Raw genomic sequence first — 22,240 nt, forward strand, 5'->3', positions numbered from 1 at the left:
CAGTAGACCTTTGTCCCCGAGCCTGCAGTGCTTTTGCAAACCGGGCACTCCCCATTTAAAGCTACAGGGCTTCAGACGTCAAAACAGCACTCTGCACCCGGCTGCCCCAGTGCCGCTGAGGGTGCATCTTTTGAGCTGGCCTAAACCCCCATTTGCCCTGAGCTTAAGTCCAGGAGCTTTGCTCCCACAACCAGTGGCCTGCTCGTCAGCAGCCACCAACCGGAGGTCCCCATTCCCCTATTGAATAATATTGGGGGTCAGCATTCTGCACCCGGCCGCCCTAGTGCCGCTGAGGGTGTAACAAGAGTGCATCCTTCACCCTGGGGGACCCCTGAGTCTAACTCCAGAACACCAACTCCCACAACAAATTACTTACCTTAACAGATAACACTATTTTCCTCCATAGGGTAATATTGACTGTTATTCTATGAAATGTTTCCAAGTGGGAAGTTAGAAAACCTAAAGAAATTATTTAGAATTATACTAACAAAAACGCTTTTACTTACCTGTTTACAGGAAATGTCCCAGTGCAGTATCCAGGCATACTGCACTGTGTAAGAAAAGTAATCTCAAAAGTAACTTATCTGTAATTTTACTAAAAATCCTATACAAAGTATATGTACTGTATTATGAAAAGCATTGCATTATCGGTAACACTACTGTAATCCAAGCAGAGTACATATACAATTGCAGCTCAAACTATTTACAAACTGCATTACTATTGTAAAGTATTTATCACTTACCTGTGCCAGGCTTGCTTGGTTCTAGAAATTAAAATAACTAAAAGAATATTTTTCTACAAAAACAATTGGTATGAAGTTCAGTCTTTGAGTGTGTGAATTAATTTGCTGATTGAGTGTGTACAGCAAATGCTTAACACTGTTCTCTGATAAAAACCTTACTGCTCGACCACACTACCACAAATTAAGAGTAAGGTGCTATCTACTTTACCTCTGCCTACCTTTTGGGTTCCACTGGACTCTGTTCACACTATACCTCACTTTGGTATAGTATATACACAGCCAGCTTCCTACACCAATAAAACAAGAAGCAAAAAAACAGGTCAGGGAGATCTTAGATCAACTTGAATACCAGGGTATAATAGAAACTTGCACGTTTTCAATTAATAATCTGTTGTTTCCTGTAATGAAACCAGATAATTCATATAGTCTAGTTTTAGACTACTGACATCTGAACACATGCACAAAAACATTTGCCATACAGAGTGCACACAGTGTCACATTAATGAATAACATTGTGTGGAAAAAATACAATACAACATTAGATGGCTCTTCCTGCCAAAATATAGCGCCTAAAAGCAGGTGTTTGACAGCATTCTCAGTGCTCGGTTCTCAGCGTCAATTCTGTCAACTCCCCCAAGGGTATAAGAATAGGTCTGGGTTGTTCTCAGCTAGGGTAACAGTTACTTCAGAATTTGGATGAAGAAGCATTGTCCTATGTAAATGATATTTATCTGACGGATGATTTAAAGGATCGCTTGACCAGGGTGAGCAATATAATTTTGGGGATCGCCTCTGAGGGCTACAAATTCAACTTTAAAAAAACAAAAATAGCCCACCTCAATGTCCAATTTTTGGGATGTGAGCTTTCAAGTGAACGAAAAAGCCTGGTAGCTAATTTTTCGAAACGTGTGCGCTGCTCCAACCTCCTAAATTGTTGAAAAACTTACAATACATATTTCGATTCTTGAATTTTTCAGAACTTAAATTTTAGATTACACAGAAAAAGTGAAACCTTTCTACGACCTAAGAAGACCTGATTTTTAAGTTAAACGTTGGACACAGCAACACATATATATCCTTTGTTCCTTACAAGCTGACATGATAGCTTCAAAACACCTACGCACATGTGTAAACACCACAAATTTCGTGATCCGTGTTATAGCGGTTCAATCCGGGTACACTCACCTAACCTTCAATGAAGGCGAAACTGTACCTATAGCATATAAATCACACTTTTACACATGCGGAAATGCATTTTGCTTCAACTGAAAAAATTCTGACAGCAATACAGACTACCGTAGTGAGAGAGAGCACTGGCTCAGGGACAACGAATAATTGTCGTAACTCCAGTACCGGCCTTAGAGGTTGTCACAAAAGCAAGCGTTCCAAATGCTAAAGCTGTACATCCAAGATGGACACAATGGGCTAATTCTCTCACTGCAACAGATGTAGATTACAAATTGGACTCTACACTTAAAACGCATGCATTCCTGCAATACGAACAAGAATATCCCTCCCGAATGAAATAATGCCTCTAGATCAGTATGAATATATTATTTACACTGACTGATCTGCTCAGGAAGTAAACAACAATACGGCGCCACAAGTGTGATTGTGAAGGGTCGTATGCAGGAAGGCAAGTTCCATCCTAGCAGTAGGAAGACAGTCTCTAGGAGACTGCACAGCTGGCAGAATTAAAAGCCCTTTTACTGGCACTAATAAATACGGATCAAGAATTCCACACACCGATTGTGTGCTATTCTTTTTGCTGTGTCCAGTCATGCAGTGAATATCTTCACTACTGAGGTCAAAATGGGTTTAAAGACTCAAAAGGTTGCACAATTAAGTATAAATTACTTTGGGAACAGGTAGCTGAGTTGAAAAATGAACTACGAAGAGCCCACGTGATACGCCGAGTCATCAACGTGTTGGCGTTCACGTTAAAGTGAATTCATTGGCTGATGAAGCCGCAAAAGAGGCAGTGCGAATTGCTACCGAGCTGCAATCACTTGTTCTAGCACGAGAACAGACGGACAGATAATGATAGTCATCATTGCGTCAAGCAAAAACAGCCCAGCCTTACTAAAGGTTTTCCACTCAAATACTCCTACAAGTTAGATGCAAATAACATTCTGTAGGCTTAGATTCCAGGAGTGGGGAATAGAGTAATACCAAGCATGGATCGCAGATTAGGTTTAATTCTAGCACACAAGGGTCTGGGTTGTGCACATGCATAAGTTACAGCAACAGTTTATTTACTGAAGCACTGCTATTGGTGGCCAGAATGAACTAAACGAAGAGTTTTGTCCTAAATTGCGACATCTGTCAGGAGTTGAAGGGTTCCACCGTAGCACGTCCAGCACAGACACATTACTAATATCAGACAGACCACTCGCTTGTGTCTATTTGGACCACGGTGGCCCCCTACAATCGAATGGGGCTTACAAGTATATCTTGGTGGCAGTGGATTCATGCTCTAGATTCCTATGGGTATGGCCTCAGCGCTTAGCTGACGCTCGAACTGTTATAAAAGATTTGCAAGTCTTCATAGAGACATACCCAGTTGGCACATTACATTCTGACCATTGCCCCGCGTTTAGCTCTAGGGCTTACAAGGAAGCCATGGGAGGTTTGGGTGTTTCATTGCGGTACTCCTCTTCATACCATCCCTAGGGAAATTTGGTTGTGGAGAAGAAAAAAACTAGGCTTAATGCAATCTTTAACAGCAGGAGTATTAGGTTCGGGTGGTAGTTGGGTCAATCACTTATACTGGGTCCAAAGAGCCCTTAACAATATGCCAAGAAGTTCCCTAGGAGTTGTTACTCCTTACAAGGTCCTATTTGGGAAGAGAATGTGGGTACCTGATCTCGATTGTGAAAGCACACTGGTGGATAAAAAACCATTAGACATCAATAAAAGTTTGGCTGTTTTACACAATGGCACAATGAATTCTGGGCACTACAAAGCAACGTGCAAGTAAAACGCACTGCCACTGGGGAAGTCAAATCAGTCACTGCAAGACCTGCCTGGATCCCAAAAGTCAGGGATCTTGTCAGAGAAAAGATTGTGGACAAAAAAGAATTTGGCCATCATACAGAAAGCCTGTCCCTGTCTTGACTGTAGAAGGAAAAAGAACAGTACTACTTCTGCCTCTTGCCGGCAAAAAAGAAGAGATTTGTCTCAATCAATCTGATCAAAACACACTATGTGCCTGATACTAAATACTAGGCCTTGTGGGCTCCTCGGTATCTGCAGCTCTCCTCTCGTTCCCATACAGGAAGTTCAGACAGAAAGAATCATAACATTTGAAGAGTCAACCATACCAAATAATGGATTCACCAACAATGAAATGGAACTTGTCCCTATTGAAATAGAACATCAAAACACAAAACACAAATATCAATTTGGCCTAACACTGATATCTACATCAATATGCCTCTACAAGAGATGTCTGCCAGTTCAACAAAACCTGCTGAGCTACCAAAAATATATCGAACTGCATGTTGCTGCTTCATTGATTTTTATACCTTCTCTCTCTATCCCAGTGAACCTGAATCACTGCCAGCTCCCATTTCTCGTAAACAACTTAATGATTTCTACATTTTTCTGAAATAGATTTACCCATGGCTACAGCTCTGGATAATAACTGCAATACAGTTTTTTTCTATTCTGGATTGGCCAAGTGTCTGTCTTTTGCTTACTCATGAATGAAAACTATCTCCCAGAACGCTCTGTAGTATCAAATGTGAACTTGCTCCTAAATCCTCATACATCATCACATCGTGAAAAGAGACCTGCCCTTTGTGAACATTACAGCTGTTCCAAATCCTGTTGGTATAGCTTGGAACAGAGTTTCATATGATGTCTTAGGTTCCACTTTTTATTTTTAAGGGTATAACGCTTCCGACCCGACCTCATATTGCTATAAGGTTGTACCTAAAACGGCACATAAAATTATACTAACAAACACCAAACAGATTTTCTCTGCATCCTTTATTTCCCAACTGTCTGGACAGGGTGTCGCCTTATTGAAGGACACTATAGACATAAAATCAGTCTGGGGTTCAAAGTAATGGCAAGTTCAGGGAACAGAGGCACTATTTTGAGCGTGGCTCATTCTGCAGCGAACTAGTAGGTTTGTTTCACGTGCACAGCCAAAACATTATGTAGTAATTCTGCAAATGTTTAGTGTTTTTGATGTGCTCCTAGGGTAGCGTACTCCGGTCTAGTACTTTATAACATACGTATGGACGACTGTGTATCCTGAGCTGGGATGCGTCTCCCTGGGCACTAATGGACCCTGTTGCTTTGTTTTATAATGACTTGTCACTTTTTAAGATCCAATGTAGTGAGAACAAGTAGTCTTCTTAAATGCTTTGTATTTATTCTGGAATTTTCAATCCATGATATACATGTTGTACACTCCACACGTAATCTTGATATTTAAATTGTTATTCGACTGTCCCATTGGTGTTCCAATGCATTTCGGGTGGTGTACCCTTCATTGGAGAATAAAGCTGTAATGTGATCAAAATAGGATACTGTGAGGAGACTATAACTAAAACTAAAAAGCTGGGATCATCTGTACATTGATTCATGTGCAGAACATATTAATTTTTATTTGATGGTGCTCTAGTGCAGTAACAGGGAATTAACACGATGGTGTTGGTGAAATCATGCTCACTTGATTATGGTGTTACTCCATGATGTTAGAAAAACGAAATATGGCTCTGATACACAATGGACAATGATGCCAAACATTGTGTGGATTCCACATGAATTATAAGCTGTGGATTAAACAGTGCAACTTGATGCCTTCTCACATAATAGCCCAAATTGCGAGTGATTACTGAGCTAGTGCATAGTGCTGCGTTAAACGGGGTTTAAGAAAAACTGTGTGTGAACGATTAGTCAGCAATGTTATTAAAACGCCAGGTGGAATAGCATTCTTGGTCAAAGCTTAGCCAAATATAGCCTGATTCACTTTCTAGTACAATTACTCGTTATAACTTTCAATCATCTTTCTTAATGATACTGTGCAACAGACTTCCTGTCTTGGACTAGCCAAGAAGAAAGATTTGAACACACCTCGGATTCCCTTGCCTTCATACTTTGAGGGGTGGCAAAACTTTTCAACACATGGTGGGGATACATTAGATGACATCATACATACAGTTTCATACAATTCATCAGCCCCCGATTGAAAGGGCTGGTTAGTTTGGCCTACAGACACAAATAGGTGTCAAACAAGATTCAGCGGTACCACCGAAGGGTTTAATGTCCATAGGCCGGACCAACGAGAAAATCCGGGGGTGGTGACATCATACAGTGTTGGGAAGTTATGCCTCGATTGGCTAGAAACCTCGACATTGTCCCAGGTGAAATAGCACTTATCCTTACACTCTGATGAGGTGGATCTAAGGGATTTTTTATTAGACCCCCAAAAACCACATCAAACGTTGCTTAAACGCTGTTTAAAATGAAATTCGGAAAATCTCTCAATGGGAAGCTGCGGAGAGACTTTGTGAAATTGACAGAATTAACATAGAAAAGGACTTGGTGATGGTTGATAATGGTATGAGAATATTAACGTCCAGGATTTATTCACTGGGCAACATTGTAGCTTCTGCTATAGATATACTAGAACAGGATTAGTCCATACTGCAGTACGGACAGTCTGTTACGTTCTATGTTGAACTGGACGCTACAATCATAGCGTTCTGGTTATGTGCCTTGGCAATTTATCAACAGTACGTCCCTGTTCTCTGCATACAATCTAACCAAGAAGCCGATAACGATGGCACAAAGAGGAGCAAAATATACAATGCTGCATATTGAAAAACTGGACCAATTACATTTCACTATGGGAGAGTCACCATCCACAGAATGGTTAATTCATGGCCATATAACGATACCGGTCACGACTTTCCAGTTTCAGTATTGCCTAGAAAAACAACAGGCAAGCAGATATGAAGAAATGGGTAAGGAATTCATCAAGGAATCTTGGGAATTGCTGTACAGATTTCGATGCAGGAGTGTGGACATGGAAGTGTTTCTAAGTGGTATAGACTGCAAGAACTCTAGGTGGATCTCTCATCTGCCAGGATATCATGCTTCACTGGGCCTGTAATGGTTCAGTTGCCAACTTATCTTGTCATTTGAAACGTTCCCTGGCTGCCATGATTAATCCGGTGTTCAAGTTGCTCTCAAATGGGAGTTACTTGATGCTGAATGATCAAGGTTGTTGTGGGATGCTTCCAGGCATCGCAAATCTTGTCACTGTGTAGGCTCTAGATTTACTTGTTGTTTGCAAGAATTGTTTCCACCGACCCACACAATCAGGGAGGCGTAGTTACGACTTTCGTTTAATGTTTCCTATATATGGTTTGATACTCTGACCCGAATGCAAGCCATGCTTTTACAGAAAAACTTGCCCTTAACCTCCCCCGAGAGACTTTTGATCTTCAGTTCGCTAGGTCCTCAGCTGCGATACAGGCACTTATACGAACAAACTGCCTTTTCCATTTCACAGAAATGGTTCAACGGATCTTTAACATGTCTGATATGAAGGGTATAGTACACTAATTTAAGACCATAGGTTCTGGACTGTTAAGCACCTTTCAGACCGTCTTCGGAGTGATTCCAGCCTTCATACACACCGTATTCTGAAGCATTTTTGGAGGACTTCTGCTAATCCTGTTACTAATAGCAGGTGTCCTGATTGTAATTTTTTGTAATTTTTCTGCTACGCAATAGACATCCCAGACACCAAGGAGATGGAAAAAACGCTCTTGGAACTTCGATATCGTGATCGCATAATACTCCATCTGGGCACACCTCGCCTTCGGGAACTAAGTGAGTCTTGGTTCCTATTGTTTCGACCAGTCTGGATTGACTGTGTTCTGCCTGTCCTCCGATGCCTGTTCCGCAGACAAGAATGTGTGTTGGATCTCTGTCTAACACTTCCATCGGTTGCGCCACCGGATGTGGATTCTTTACTGGACCCATTAACGGCCCATGTACTGCCGTGTCCTCCGCGTATTCCCATGTTGATGTCTGCATTCTTAAAGCCACCATGGGACTCTTGAGCTCCTGTTGGAACAGAGATCGCCTCCTCCACAGGCATGCAGGCCTTGGATATCGTACAATTTGGGAAAAAGGGGGTGGTGATGGACAGAGTTTCTGAATGATGCAGAATACTCTTACCAAGTCAAGAGATCATGGTTTTAATCCATCACCGTTTTTTAGCTCACTGCACCATCCCAGCTCAGAACCTGGCTACATGCAAATTAGTCTGTACCTGTCCCAGTGCATGATGGGAACAGGGCAAACCAAACTACCAAGCCAATTCTTATACTGGGAAGGAAACAAGCTTCCGGGGACCGGTTTCTGGCATCACAGCCTTCGTCGGCCCGGCTTGCCTGAATCCTGATGGTGCAATGAGCAAGGGACTCACGTCTGAGCATACCCTCCCACACTGAGTGTGGATAAAATCGATTTGGGAAAAAGGGGGTGGTGATGGACAGAGTTTCTGAATGATGCAGAATACTCTTACCAAGTCAAGAGATCATGGTTTTAATCCATCACCGTTTTTTAGCTCACTGCACCATCCCAGCTCAGAACCTGGCTACATGCAAATTAGTCTGTACCTGTCCCAGTGCATGATGGGAACAGGGCAAACCAAACTACCAAGCCAATTCTTATACTGGGAAGGAAACAAGCTTCCGGGGACCGGTTTCTGGCATCACAGCCTTCGTCGGCCCGGCTTGCCTGAATCCTGATGGTGCAATGAGCAAGGGACTCACGTCTGAGCATACCCTCCCACACTGAGTGTGGATAAAATCGATTTGGGAAAAAGGGGGTGGTGATGGACAGAGTTTCTGAATGATGCAGAATACTCTTACCAAGTCAAGAGATCATGGTTTTAATCCATCACCGTTTTTTAGCTCACTGCACCATCCCAGCTCAGAACCTGGCTACATGCAAATTAGTCTGTACCTGTCCCAGTGCATGATGGGAACAGGGCAAACCAAACTACCAAGCCAATTCTTATACTGGGAAGGAAACAAGCTTCCGGGGACCGGTTTCTGGCATCACAGCCTTCGTCGGCCCGGCTTGCCTGAATCCTGATGGTGCAATGAGCAAGGGACTCACGTCTGAGCATACCCTCCCACACTGAGTGTGGATAAAATCGATTTGGGAAAAAGGGGGTGGTGATGGACAGAGTTTCTGAATGATGCAGAATACTCTTACCAAGTCAAGAGATCATGGTTTTAATCCATCACCGTTTTTTAGCTCACTGCACCATCCCAGCTCAGAACCTGGCTACATGCAAATTAGTCTGTACCTGTCCCAGTGCATGATGGGAACAGGGCAAACCAAACTACCAAGCCAATTCTTATACTGGGAAGGAAACAAGCTTCCGGGGACCGGTTTCTGGCATCACAGCCTTCGTCGGCCCGGCTTGCCTGAATCCTGATGGTGCAATGAGCAAGGGACTCACGTCTGAGCATACCCTCCCACACTGAGTGTGGATAAAATCGATTTGGGAAAAAGGGGGTGGTGATGGACAGAGTTTCTGAATGATGCAGAATACTCTTACCAAGTCAAGAGATCATGGTTTTAATCCATCACCGTTTTTTAGCTCACTGCACCATCCCAGCTCAGAACCTGGCTACATGCAAATTAGTCTGTACCTGTCCCAGTGCATGATGGGAACAGGGCAAACCAAACTACCAAGCCAATTCTTATACTGGGAAGGAAACAAGCTTCCGGGGACCGGTTTCTGGCATCACAGCCTTCGTCGGCCCGGTGATGGATTAAAACCATGATCTCTTGACTTGGTAAGAGTATTCTGCATCATTCAGAAACTCTGTCCATCACCACCCCCTTTTTCCCAAATCGATTTTATCCACACTCAGTGTGGGAGGGTATGCTCAGACGTGAGTCCCTTGCTCATTGCACCATCAGGATTCAGGCAAGCCGGGCCGACGAAGGCTGTGATGCCAGAAACCGGTCCCCGGAAGCTTGTTTCCTTCCCAGTATAAGAATTGGCTTGGTAGTTTGGTTTGCCCTGTTCCCATCATGCACTGGGACAGGTACAGACTAATTTGCATGTAGCCAGGTTCTGAGCTGGGATGGTGCAGTGAGCTAAAAAACGGTGATGGATTAAAACCATGATCTCTTGACTTGGTAAGAGTATTCTGCATCATTCAGAAACTCTGTCCATCACCACCCCCTTTTTCCCAAATTGGATATCGTACAGGCTTCCCCATCATCGGCTGTGGGTACTGAAGATCTGTGCTAGATTGACCTGATCTGTGAGGTGTTGCAGGGACCGTCGTCTGCAATGGCAAGCAAGAGTGATGTTGCGTCTCTCACACAGGACACAAACAATTGGCTTCTTGTGTGCTGGGTAAAATTTGGCCTTTTAAAAATAAAAAAACAAACTTGGAATTTTAAAACAAAAAATACTTTTTAATGCTTTTTTTGCTGAACAGCATGGCTTTCAGGCACTCAAAGTTGTTCGGACCGTATATACGAACATATTTTAATAGACTTCTACAGCTTATACTAGAAATGTAGCATTTTTAGTGCATTTTTATGAACTTACTTGTCTGCATAGTTTTAGATTTACATTTAGTCTTTTAGTATGTTGTCCAGTTGGATGAGGAGTGCGTGTTATGTTTCATACAGGTACCCGGATATAGGCTCAGGTAGTAACCAAACCATTCACCTATATTTCCTCTACCATTTCACTACATAACGGTTCTTGGTACTAACCTTTTTCCTAGTTACGGTACTACTTAAGGGACGTGGGGTTTTCTCCGAAAAACTAGCTCTGGAGTTTTATGAGCTTGTTTGACAGCAGTCCCAGTCTAAGGTCACACACACTGAGCTCAAGAAGTGAACATTTTCATAAAGAGATAGGCTAACACAAAACACGTAACCGTTTACAAATGATTCACCAAATTTACACTTAGTGTGAAAGAGAAAAAGGTCATGGTACTCTTCCTTATAGATACGGAAGCATACTCGATACAGAAATAATGATTAGCAAAAACTGTTCTTTTGTTCGCACTAGTTCCTCTGTTGCTGGGCCTACAATCCTGCTTAACCTATTTATATCGCCTTATGAGATGTACAAACTGTCCCTGTTGTGTCTATGGCACCTGTAATAGTCCTGCATGTTGAAGACCCATTGTTACAGGTGAGTGCCATTACCATCTGCTCAGTCCTGAAAGGTCGTCTCAGCTGTTTGCATTCAACTGCGTTCAATCCTTTGACCAATGTTAGCATCTGATATTAGATCGAATGTCCTTCAGAGACCAGATAAAATGTCAACTGTTAATATTCTATGGAAGAATTAGAGGTACTTAGCACAGTGTCCCAGAAGTTGGAGTTTTTGTTGGTTTGGAGAGAGGGTGTGGGGATGGTGCGCTCCCATTCCAGATTGGCCCCTCAGATCTGTGCCATCTGCAGACCTACAAGTTTCCAACTCTCAAGGCAGTTGGTGCACGGTTGAGTGTCTGCAGTGGAGCTCGTGGAGTTTGATGTATGTGAATTGATGGAAAGCGAAAACTGAGAAACCACATTGGAGGAAACCAAATCATGGAAAACCAATTTTAAAGAAAGTTACATACAAAATGTAAGGAACTATTTTAAAGTAAAGGTCATTTTAGGGAAAAATACAAATTAGATTAAACATGGGTGCAAGGGATGGGCAATGTTTAGATGTGATGAGGGTTTTTAAGGGTCGGGGATGGGTGAAGCTCAGGCATTGAAGGGATTTTTAGGTGGAACAAGCTGAGCAACGGCGGACCGAGATAGCCGCACTTTCCTGCTGTACTCCCTATGTGCTAGACCCAAAAATATTTCTGGTGGGTTTGCACATGCAACTTCTGCACCTGCCGTTCTTGGGTGCCAACTGCAAAGCAGAGAGAACTACACCAGAATTCAGAGTGGTGCACTACCCAAGTGGTCAGTTCAATAAGTGAGTTCACTTGTAAAGTTGTATCAAAAAACAGTTCTTTATTGTCATCTGACAAAACTGAGTTCCAGCCAACGCGTTTTGTTCATTAAACAATGAACTTCTTCAGGGCGTTCATTGTAAGGGTGGACAGCGGGAGAGAAATGTTCATCATGGAGCCGTGTCCTGTGGTCGCGTGGTGTGATTCTGCTCAGTTGAGCATGTCAAGAATCACTAGAAAACCAGCGTCTATGACAGACCGAACCGGGACACATCGAGACACGCTGCCAGCTCAGATCCCACGGACCTTGGCCCTTATGAAGGAGGCCACAATTTACTCATGGACAACCAGCAGCACTGACGCTGGTTTTCTAGCGGTTCTTGACTTGCTCAACTGAGCGGAATCACACCACGCAACCACAGGACACGGCTCCACAATGAGCATTTCTCTCCCGCCGTCCACCCTTACAACGAACGCCCTGAAGTAGTTCATTGTTTAATGAGTGAAACGCGTTGGCTGGAACTCAGTTTTGTCGGATGACAATAAAGAACTGTTTTTTTATAGAACTTTACAAGTAAACTCACTTATTGAACTGACCACTTGGGTAGTGCACCACTCTGAATTCTGGTATAGAAGGGATTTTTAGGTATCTGGAATGGGTGGAGTTTAGGAGTGCTCAGAGGTTTTAGTGTTCAGTAAGCATGGAGTTTATGGGTGATGAGGGGTGTTTAAGAGGCAGGGAAGGGTAGTATTTAGGGATTGTGAGGGGTCGGGGGAAATAAAAGCATCCGAAGTAATTGTTTGACATTGTAAAAGATATCTAAAATAGCGTGCCCTGAAGAAAAACACTGAAATAAAGTGTTTCTGAAAGTAAGACCTGCAACCATTACATTTACACCTTACAAAATGAGCACGTAACAGCCAATTTCGAACAAAAGGAGACACTGTGAATTGGTTTCTGTGAAACGGTAAATGTCATTCCTTCTGAAGATTTTCCTTAAAAAGTTTTAGATTAAATGGTTTCTCAGTAATGGTATTCCATGAAATCGCATACAAGCGAAGCATACAAAGTGCAGCTACCTCTGCTCCCGTACTGTGGTTGCTGAGACAATTCTCTGTGGCGAGACATGCAAGCTAACCTTCCTCTTTGGGTTTGCCTCTTGTAGTACCCCATGTATCATGCACCCCCACCGCTGCCTCTCTTCTACGCCATGGAGACAGACACCCCAACTGCAGAGGACATCCAATTACTGAAGAAGACGATGGAGACCGAGGCTGTGCAGGTCAGCAAAGGATCTCCTACTCTCTCCTCCTGCTTGCCCACATCCATTGCACTTCATCTGTCGCCATCTAGCTGCATAGTCCCAGTACAGCTTCCCAGGGAATCCTCGCCTTCCATCCTCTTAGTGCAAGTCTGTGCCTTGAATTATTATTATTTTTTTACCTTGCTCACCAGGTATGGAAAGGAGCACAGTCTGTTCTTTCACTGTGGCCTCTTGCTGTACCTTGATGTGACAGCTCGGTATTGTATCACGGCTTCCAAAGACTAGCATAGCACATTCTCACTGTGTTGTCATTGTGCTTCAAGGTTTCCTACTGCACATACCGTCACCGTGCATCTACTAACCGTGTTCTTTCAGTTCATCAGGAACTGTGTACTGCCTCAATGATGCCTCATGACTGATAACTGACTTTTGTCACTCTGGTAGCATGCAGTGTTTCACTTTTTCTGTTTCGATGTATCGGGCGCATGGAGCGTCATGAGGAGTTTACGCCACCATGGGTCCGGTAGTGTGGAGCGATCGCTCGCTGTGCCTGTAGTAGGGCATCGGGTTGTGTGAAGGGAACTGCTGGTTGTATGCATGGTGTTGCAGGGCACTTTGTTCACGAGTAGTGCCTGGCACAGGCCGTGTGTCCTCATGGATGTTATGCAGCAGCTGCTGGCATGAAGTGTCCTCTGTTCTTCGGTGATTGGTGATATCGCTGCTATTATTTTAATGGCTGGTGCTCTAGCTTGGTGTACCCACACCGCTGCCCCAAGTACAGCCACCACTTCTTCACTTTTTTGTCAGAGATTTGCACTTTCCTCCACCTGTGGTGTTTAAGGACCATCATCTTCTAGAGTCGTATATGATCTGTCCTCTGGCCTTTTTTTATTTATTTTAAGAATAGCATGAATCGTTCACACAGTTCTTTCCATGTATGCACTAAAGAATGTTTAGTTGAGATTGAGTAATTTATCAGGGTAAAACCCCTTGCCAACTTTTCCAGTACATACTAACTCTGTGTTACCTGTTCATCCTCTCCAAGGACTGATTCTTGAAGCAAGTTTACTCTACCATGATCATTTTGCCACAACATACGCTCCAGACAAATCTTTAAATAGACTTGGATTGGCGCCCTGTAATAATTGTTTCCAAATTCAGACTCTGTGTATTGGGAATTGATGCTGACTTGTAACCCAGGTTCTCCAGCACTGGGCCTTTCATGCATTCGCATACTTGGGTTTTTCACCTTCGCCTGGCTGGGAGCCCTCTATAGTCCGTGTTTACAGACCAGGCTCATATACACTCATTCAACTCTCATTACCCAGACTCCCGCAAATAAGGTAGAAAGACGCCAAACTCCTCATCCATTAGTGACCAGATTTTTCTGCTGCAAATTTAGTGAAAGTAGGGAGTCCTCAGCTTCTCCTCCGTGAAATTTTATGTTGGCTTGAAAAACAATTTGTGTAATCTTTTGCTTTTGATCTTTTGTTACTCAGGCTTTCTAGGAAGTTGATAAACCTTTTTAATTCTTTCTCATTTGTTTAGTTGGGGAAGTGGGTGGTTGGAGCAGGAGAGGGCATCAAACCACAGCTGATATGCCGGCCAAAAGAAATCTCTCCTCAAAGCTTACAGGCCCTTCATTAAGAAGATGTACGCGCATGACCTCCTTTGGCCTATATTTGCCATCACACTCGCCAGAAACGCAAAACATGAAATTGTGTTAAGATGAGGTACTAAACCAAAAGTTCAGACGCTTGGTGGAAAAGTACCATCACCATAAGATGAATGTGTAGCATCTCCTATATTTGCAAGCTTGAAATCCTTCCCTGTTGTCAGACTTCAAATTGCTGGTTTATATTTAACGGTAGCAGTTTTAAAATGCATGCTTCTAAAGCAGCACTTATCCAATGGGGTGGCTGTGCTCACAACTAGACCCCAACTTGAAGCTGCCATCCTTCATTTTTCGATTGCATGCCCGGTGTGAACGAATCCCTGAAGTCCATTGCTCTTTTATCTCGTATTTCCAACTTGAAAACATTTGTATAAAAATAAATGCTTAGGGAAAACGGTTTTGCTCTGCAGCCAGCTCTCGCTACTCGGGTGGCAGGTTTTTGTTTTGTTTGCTTTGTGCTCTGCCTTTGAAAAATGGGAACAGTGTTGTATCTTCACTGTGACAACAATCCACTCTTCAGCCACGTGCCTTATTAGTCTCAGGTAAATACATTCTGAAGAACGCCTCTCCATCCAGTACATGGGCCTCAAAGAATACTTAAGTATAAGCCTTTTTCGACAGTCTTTCTAAGCTGAGGAGGGGGAAAATTCTTTACAGTGGAAGTTAATTTGAAGTGCTCCCCCTAAAACTTAAAAAACATTCTTACAAAATGTAAGCTTGTGGAGAAGTGTAATATGGAGGATGAGAGGTGAAGGTCCAGGACTACTTCCATACGTGCAATGCGCTTCCCTTTAAGTGGCAGTTGTGTACCGTCAGTCTCTGACATAAAGCTCAAGTCGCTAGAATAGTTCACAACAGCATGCATGTCGATAACCTTTGCGTTAACGACTGTGCCCACTTGGTGACAGTTAATATAGACCACATTGTCGATGAGACCTCCGGCTAGACCCTTCCTGATGACCGTATCTTTCGTTCCCTCTTCAACGAGCACCTTGACAGACATAGACCCATCAGCAAGACACGTGCCAGACTCCTGCTAGTCTGTGCGGCTGCTTCACCTCTGAGGACCTCCGGGCCGCCTTCACCCACTAGAACACTCTTGGAAACTAAGAGACTTGGTAGTCGAAACAACAGTATCAGTGCTAGGCCTATTAGGGGGTATGGTTCTCCAGAGGAGGTTTTTCATTCCACTCACATGTTTGTTGCCCAAATAGTCTATTACACAATCACTCTCTCATTCAGATAATGCAGAACACAGATCAGTGACCTCAGACCAGTCTGGCCCACCTGTTGATAATCGAGAACGATGAAGTAGAGATCTCTTGACCCTGCGAGGAGGAAGAGGGACCCTTGCGAGGAGGAAGAGGAGCCCCTGAGACGAAGAGGAGCCCTATACATAAATGTCAACATTTTGGAACACGAAGAGGGAAGTGTTTGAAGAAAACATCGGGGCACAACTTTTCCTGTTGATATACATTGAAGCAAAGGCAATTTCAGATAGGAGATAGGTAAAATTAAGGCATTTCTGGCTTTAAAAAATTCAAAGTATCCTACCAGAATCGGGTTTGTTGGCAAGTGTGCCTATGTCCAGCACAAGAACTATCGGTCACTCTTGGTACCTACACCCCGAGCACCCACACACAGTGCGAATGCCAGTCACTGCTCCCTGTAGAGTATAACGTGGATCATTAGCATTGAGGTTCCCCCTCCTGCCAGTCCCCTCACTCGCGAGACTCCCTAGAAGCAATGGGGCGAGATTGGACGGAACCAGAAACTGAGCGACCCCGGGAGTAAATAACTGGTGCTTATCAGGTCTGCTATTGGCAAACCTTAGGCACAAGATTCACTGTTACAGGCAAGTAAATGTACTCTTCCCCCTGCCCCCATGTTTGTGCCCTCCTGCTGCAATCAAACAGTAAAAGGATTATGAATGTGAATTCTGCAGTTAAAACCGTTGTACAACTGGTGCCAAGTTACTGCTGTGCTTGGATCGATTTGCAGAGACGGAGTTGTCCTCAAGACAGGCTTCCTATATGCATTGTAAATGGAGTTCAGCACTGGTGATGTCGACAGCTAACTGAAAATCTTTGATGTACACCGGGTTAAACAATGGCATTTACATTTTCACCTTTAGAGGCCATCATAATTTCTTTATTTTCAGCACTTAGTCAAATATAATGCTCTGATGCATGTTTGAGGTTTTTGTATATTGTTTGTTTTTTGTGTTTTTACACCAGTATTTTGTATTAATAGTCTGGCCTGGACTCTTGCCTGCCCGCGACACTAGTAAAAAGAGAAGCGTGTAAGTTATATGTACAGAAGTAGCAGGGTCGCCAAATGACTACAGTTCACGAGAGTGATACTTTCCACTTCTTGAGTCTTCCTTTTACAGAGCATCGTATTCAGATGTATGGGACACAAGTGAACTAAACCAAGACCACAAGTCCCAGAGTTCTTTGATGCTCTTAAAGAGCTGCCAAGACTGTAATCAGTGTGACCTCTAAATATGGCGCTTCATGATCATCTTAGGAAGAGTTCAAAACCTCTTTTAAACAAAGTGCAGTGTAATAGGTGTGGACTGTGTATAATTCGACAAAATGGATCTCGTTTTAAAAGACGTTCACATTTGGAACTGGTATTTGTCTCCTGGTCTAGCAGCGTAGCTACCCAAGAGATTGAACCAAATGCCATAGCCCATGTAAATTAACCCTCAGTCGTTGGCATGATCCTCCCCTTGTTATTGTAAAACCCTCGATCTGTACTCAACGTTTTTTTATTTGACTACCAGATGACCGCTATCCCCAGCATGGAGCCTGTAATCAAAAGGTGTATTGATTTCCATTTTCAGAGCTCAGCGTATGCTGTTTTTATTTGAGAAGGACATGGCCTTGGTCAGTTGTTTTCTTAGTTCTCTGGTCTCACTCACTGATTCTCTCTTTGCCTTTTAGATGCTGAAGGATATTAAGAAGGAGAAAGTGTTGATGCGCAGGAAATCTGAGCTGCCTCAGGATGTCTACACTATTAAAGCTTTGGAATCTCATAAGAGAGCAGAAGAATTCCTCACTGCTAGCCAGGAGACGCTCTGACGTGCCTTCAAGACAGCCAGGGGCAGTGCAGTCCCAATTCCACTATCAAAATTGACAAAACCAATCTAGACACAGTGCACTCCTTCCGTCAAACTAGGAAGTGACCTCTCGGCCAGTGATTGTGACGAGCTTCTATCCTCTGCCATCCTCTGTCTTGCCTTCTTGCTGTCCCTCATTGTCTTTTGTTTGTCTGCTCTTGCTAGTGGGCTTCTCTGTCAGCGTCCATCTTCTATTTTTGTTTACTCTTGCTTTGTGTCCTGTCTTATGATGTTCGTCTGCATTCTTGCCATGCTCATATTGACACTGGGATAGGTTGAAAGTAGGAATCCTGAATCCCTTTATTGGGAATGGAAAATCTACTTGTCCCTCCCTTGTAAAACCTCTAGACATGCACTTGTAAGTAGAAGTATGGGGCAGCACCTCCCTTGTGTTACACTGCGCCCATCCTCTGCTAAATCTGACCTCTCTCTCCGTCCCTCTCCGTTGAGTGCCGAACCAGCCTCGTTTCTACTCTCGACCTGCTCTTTCCTCCTCTCCTCCAGTCACTGATGACTTTGGTACTTTATGGTATCAATGTGTATATGGCCCCTCCACCCTTGCCAGCAGCACTCGTCTCTGTAGTGACATTCCTGCTCCAGGTAGGAGCTGCTTTTCTACACTCCTCTGCTTGTCTGGTAGCAGCCCACTTTTGTGTCCCGAGGTAAAGATCTTGTGAAGGAGGAGAGTTTTCCAGTGACACTGGAACTGAGTGTATCAGGCTTATAACAGTGATTCACGCTCTCCAGGGAGGCGTTTGCTCCGTTGGTTGCTGAATGACTCTACTGGGAGTGCTTCTGTTGTGTGCCCCGGTGTACTGTGGGGTTCCCTTGTCGTGCACATACTCTGTTGGCTTGGATTCTGGATGTTCATATTTATGTTTCGGGATTATCACATTTTCCTCCTTTATTGCCTGATGCCTTTTTTGCGCCATTCAGACTGATGGGTTTGCAGGCTGGGTTTCAACACTAGTCTTTGCGACCGTGATCCCATTGGAGGGGACTGGTACCTGTGTTGTCAGACATTCAGCGTCCCAAGGTTCTACTGTAGCACCGATCACCAAGCTGGAAAAGGAATTCACAGAACTGTAAAATAGGTAGAAGAAAATGAGGTTGAGTCCAGGCCTGAGTAGGCTCAGGAACATCAGACGTGCAAGATACTCAGCATAACACCAACTCTGGACTGAGGTACCTTGATCTAGTGTATGTAAATATCTGCACATGTCCTAAACATGATATATATATATATATATATATATATATATATCTATCTTACCCTTCCCCCAAGCTCCCCAGGCAAATATAGAAATTATTTTGAATACTTTACCCCTGTTGGGACTCACTAAATGAGATTTGTAACTGCCCATACGAGGAGCAATTTTGGGGTGCCTCAAATTGTAGATGAGAAAAATGTTCATCTCAACATTAAACACCTATTTATAAAGTTCAGTGTGCCCACAGAAGTGGCAAAAAAAGAAAATAGTGGACACTGTAATCATGGTAGGTCATTTATTACAAAGACATAACTAATAGTGAAGAAATGTGGGTAAACTGTGATAATCCGTTTTGAAGAGAATATATGAACAGAAAGGCTGCATAAAATGACACTTTGGCAGCACTCTGGATTACTGCTGCACTGTTAAAGCTCGTCTGGGTGTGTGCGACAGCATCAGCAGACACATTTGTAAGAGTGGTGAGGTATTATGGAAAGGGGAGAACCATGACTTTGTGGGGCATAATTACCCCTTTTGGGCAGAATAATGTATTTTCCTTCACAATATCTACTGATTCAGCTGGATGCTTTCATGGTAGTCTGAATGTTGGTAAGAGGGAAAGACGAAAACTCAAATGATATTAGCCAGGTGAGGTGGGTCCTTTTGAAGACTTTACAGGTAGGTGCCTTCCGGTGCCTCTAAATGATGACACCATTAAATGGAGTTTTGGCACCAGCTCCGGCTACCAAACCTTTAATGACCTCTCTGGTGGCCGATGTGCTGCTGCCACAGCTCCTGCGTTCTTGAATGTCTGATAAGTAGGTGAATTATCAGCAATGTCTCCAGTCGAATAAAAACCTTCAAAATCAGTTGAATTCTATCCTCTCAGTTGGGGCCAGGAATTAGAAGTGGTAAGTCGGTCACAGAGGACTCTCCCTTAGTTTCACAGGTTCCCCTCATCCAGTACTGTAATATGGGTGTTTTCACTGAATCTTATGGGTATGTTTTAGTACCAAGCACTGAAAACACAGTTTTAACTTCATCATACGCACTAAAGTTGTTTTATTCAAAAACGTCCAAAGATTCAAGTTATTCTAGAGATGAAATGAGGCACTTTTGGAACATCCCTTTAGTAATGTATGATAGACATTGGGCACTAAAAAATGTATAAGGGCAATAAGTGGAGTTGGATGGAGATGGTGCTTGTGAAGTCTACAAAGGGAAGGTGCTTCTCCTTCTAGGATGATAGATACGCGTGTGATGAAGGTTGGGCAGTGACTGCTGAACATGGAGGCGGACTCTAGGTGAAGCTGTTGGATCATTCATGCTTTACAAAACCGAAGGTGGAGTGGAGCTAGTGCCTCTGAGCCACCAAGGCATAAAGACTAAACTGAGATACGTCTTCACATGAAGTTAGATGTGGAAGTCTAGCACATGAAGTGCAGTCTTCTGCTAAATCTGCTCAGTGACAGAAGTAACTTCAGTCAAGATGTGTAGTGGGCAAGTAGATGGTAAACACCATGGTGTCTATCCTGCTGTCCCATCAGGTTACCCAACCCCACACCCCTCCCCGGCTTAGCCTTGTCTGTTCCCTACAGAGCCTAAGATGAGGAGAACTATTTGTCTGCACAGCCGAGCAAGCTCCCTACTCCATTATCTTCAATTTTATTTGTAGAACTCCATAAGGCCCAATCACAAACTTACACCTCATTTTACAGGTGCCACCCACCACATTCCAAATTGTGTTGCTTGTCCCTCTCCCACAAACCCCATTAGTTCACACCAAAGCCCTGTATATTGTGTTTTCATTTTATTTATTTGTCTTTAAGACCTACCTTCTCCCTTGAGCAGGGCGAAGTTTCAGAGTGCACACATGTCCCAATTTCTGTCGCACAGCCCTCCTCTAGATTAAGTAGCGAAAGCATGTCAGCTCTTACCAAACATGCGCCGGTGTGGGTTCTCGCAGGCAGGCTTTTCTAAAAATGAATGTCCACCATGTCTTACATACACCATCCCCTCCTGTTTCTCACCAGTTTTCCTACCAGACTCACCAGTAGGTTGGTTATGGATTGGAAATGCACATCGTTCCCCTCAGAAGAGGATCTTGTTCCTGCAGCAAATCTTTCACCTAACCCGGGATCACGAATTCATGTCACAAATTAAAAAAACCTCTCCATACACACCTAGTGAGCCACAAAGGTCATCATGTATACGCAAGTTAAAAGCCATGTCTTTAAGGCTCACCTGTTTGTTCAAGTGAAAAATGTTTTCCTGGATGAGGGCGCACCTTGTATCTGCCAGTGCCACTCTTCGTTGTGTTCTCTGAGTCACTGGAGCTTCTATCCTTCTGCCGATTCCTAACCAGCCTCATACCCTTTCCCAAGAATCCTGTTTTCATACCTCATAACCACTATCCTTTCTGAAAGCTGGAATTTCCTTTTATCCCAAAGCCCGGATAAACATTTTTAAGTGTTGCTTCTACGATGTACTTAATTCTGTGATGTGACAAAAAAAGACTTCAGAATTGCACTTTATTAACAAGCTAAAGGATTTGATGTCTGACGCTGCTATTTTGGGGATGAGCCCTGGATGACGAGCCTTCGCTTTACCTGCCTGGATCAAGTGCTCCCGTTCCCGTCCATATGCTGTCAGTATTGCATCCAGTGCTCATGTCCTCTCAGCTGTGAGAAGACTGGAGCTGGGACTCTAGTACCTCCTCGAGTTGTCCTCCGTCTCATAGCATCGTCATGACAAGGGAAATACTAAACCGACCAATGAAATAGCATTCCCGACCTGACTAACACTACGCTGCTTCCAGGTCCTGTCTGTACATATGTTTTACTTTATTTTTAGGTAGCGTTACATAGTATGACAGGTCAGATTTTGTACAGATGTTCATGTATGTACAGAATAAAATAAAAAAAGTCTCTTAAACTGTTTTTTTTGAGTGATGTACTTGACACTTCTGTTTGTCAGTTGCCATATTGGATAGAGGAGTCCGGGCCCTATTTAGATCTTGACGCACAGGTGACTCCGCCTCAATAGTGACGGATATCCCACCCTCTGAAATATAAATCCCATTGTTTAATATGGGATTTATATTTTGGTGGACAGGATATCCGTCACCGTTGTGACCGAGTAACCCATCAGCCAAGATCTCAGTCAGGCCCGGAGTCTTATGTTTGTGGTTCCGAGTTGCAGAGTCTCCCGTGTGACAGTTCTTTGTTTGAATTTTGATCCCTCATCCAGCAG

At 43.5% G+C, this 22,240-nt stretch overlaps 1 protein-coding gene across 2 annotated transcripts in view; it reads left to right on the plus strand.

Moving 5' to 3' along the window:
• Positions 1-18,836, plus strand: part of PPP2R5D (protein phosphatase 2 regulatory subunit B'delta) — a 502,545-nt gene extending 483,709 nt beyond the window's left edge. Inside the window, exons 15-16 of one of the 2 annotated variants that reach the window (XM_085610117.1) lie at positions 12,880-12,996; positions 17,602-18,836. In XM_085610117.1, coding sequence (XP_085466243.1) covers positions 12,880-12,996; positions 17,602-17,739 — 255 coding nt within the window. In that variant the 3' untranslated portion in view covers positions 17,740-18,836. The remainder of the gene's footprint in view (positions 1-12,879; positions 12,997-17,601) is intronic. The other variant, XM_085610118.1, reaches the window with a different exon arrangement.
• Positions 18,837-22,240: the final 3,404 nt, after the last annotated feature.

This window comes from Triturus cristatus, chromosome 6, assembly GCF_964204655.1.
Source record: "Triturus cristatus chromosome 6, aTriCri1.1, whole genome shotgun sequence".
Taxonomy (NCBI): Eukaryota; Metazoa; Chordata; class Amphibia; order Caudata; family Salamandridae; genus Triturus; species Triturus cristatus.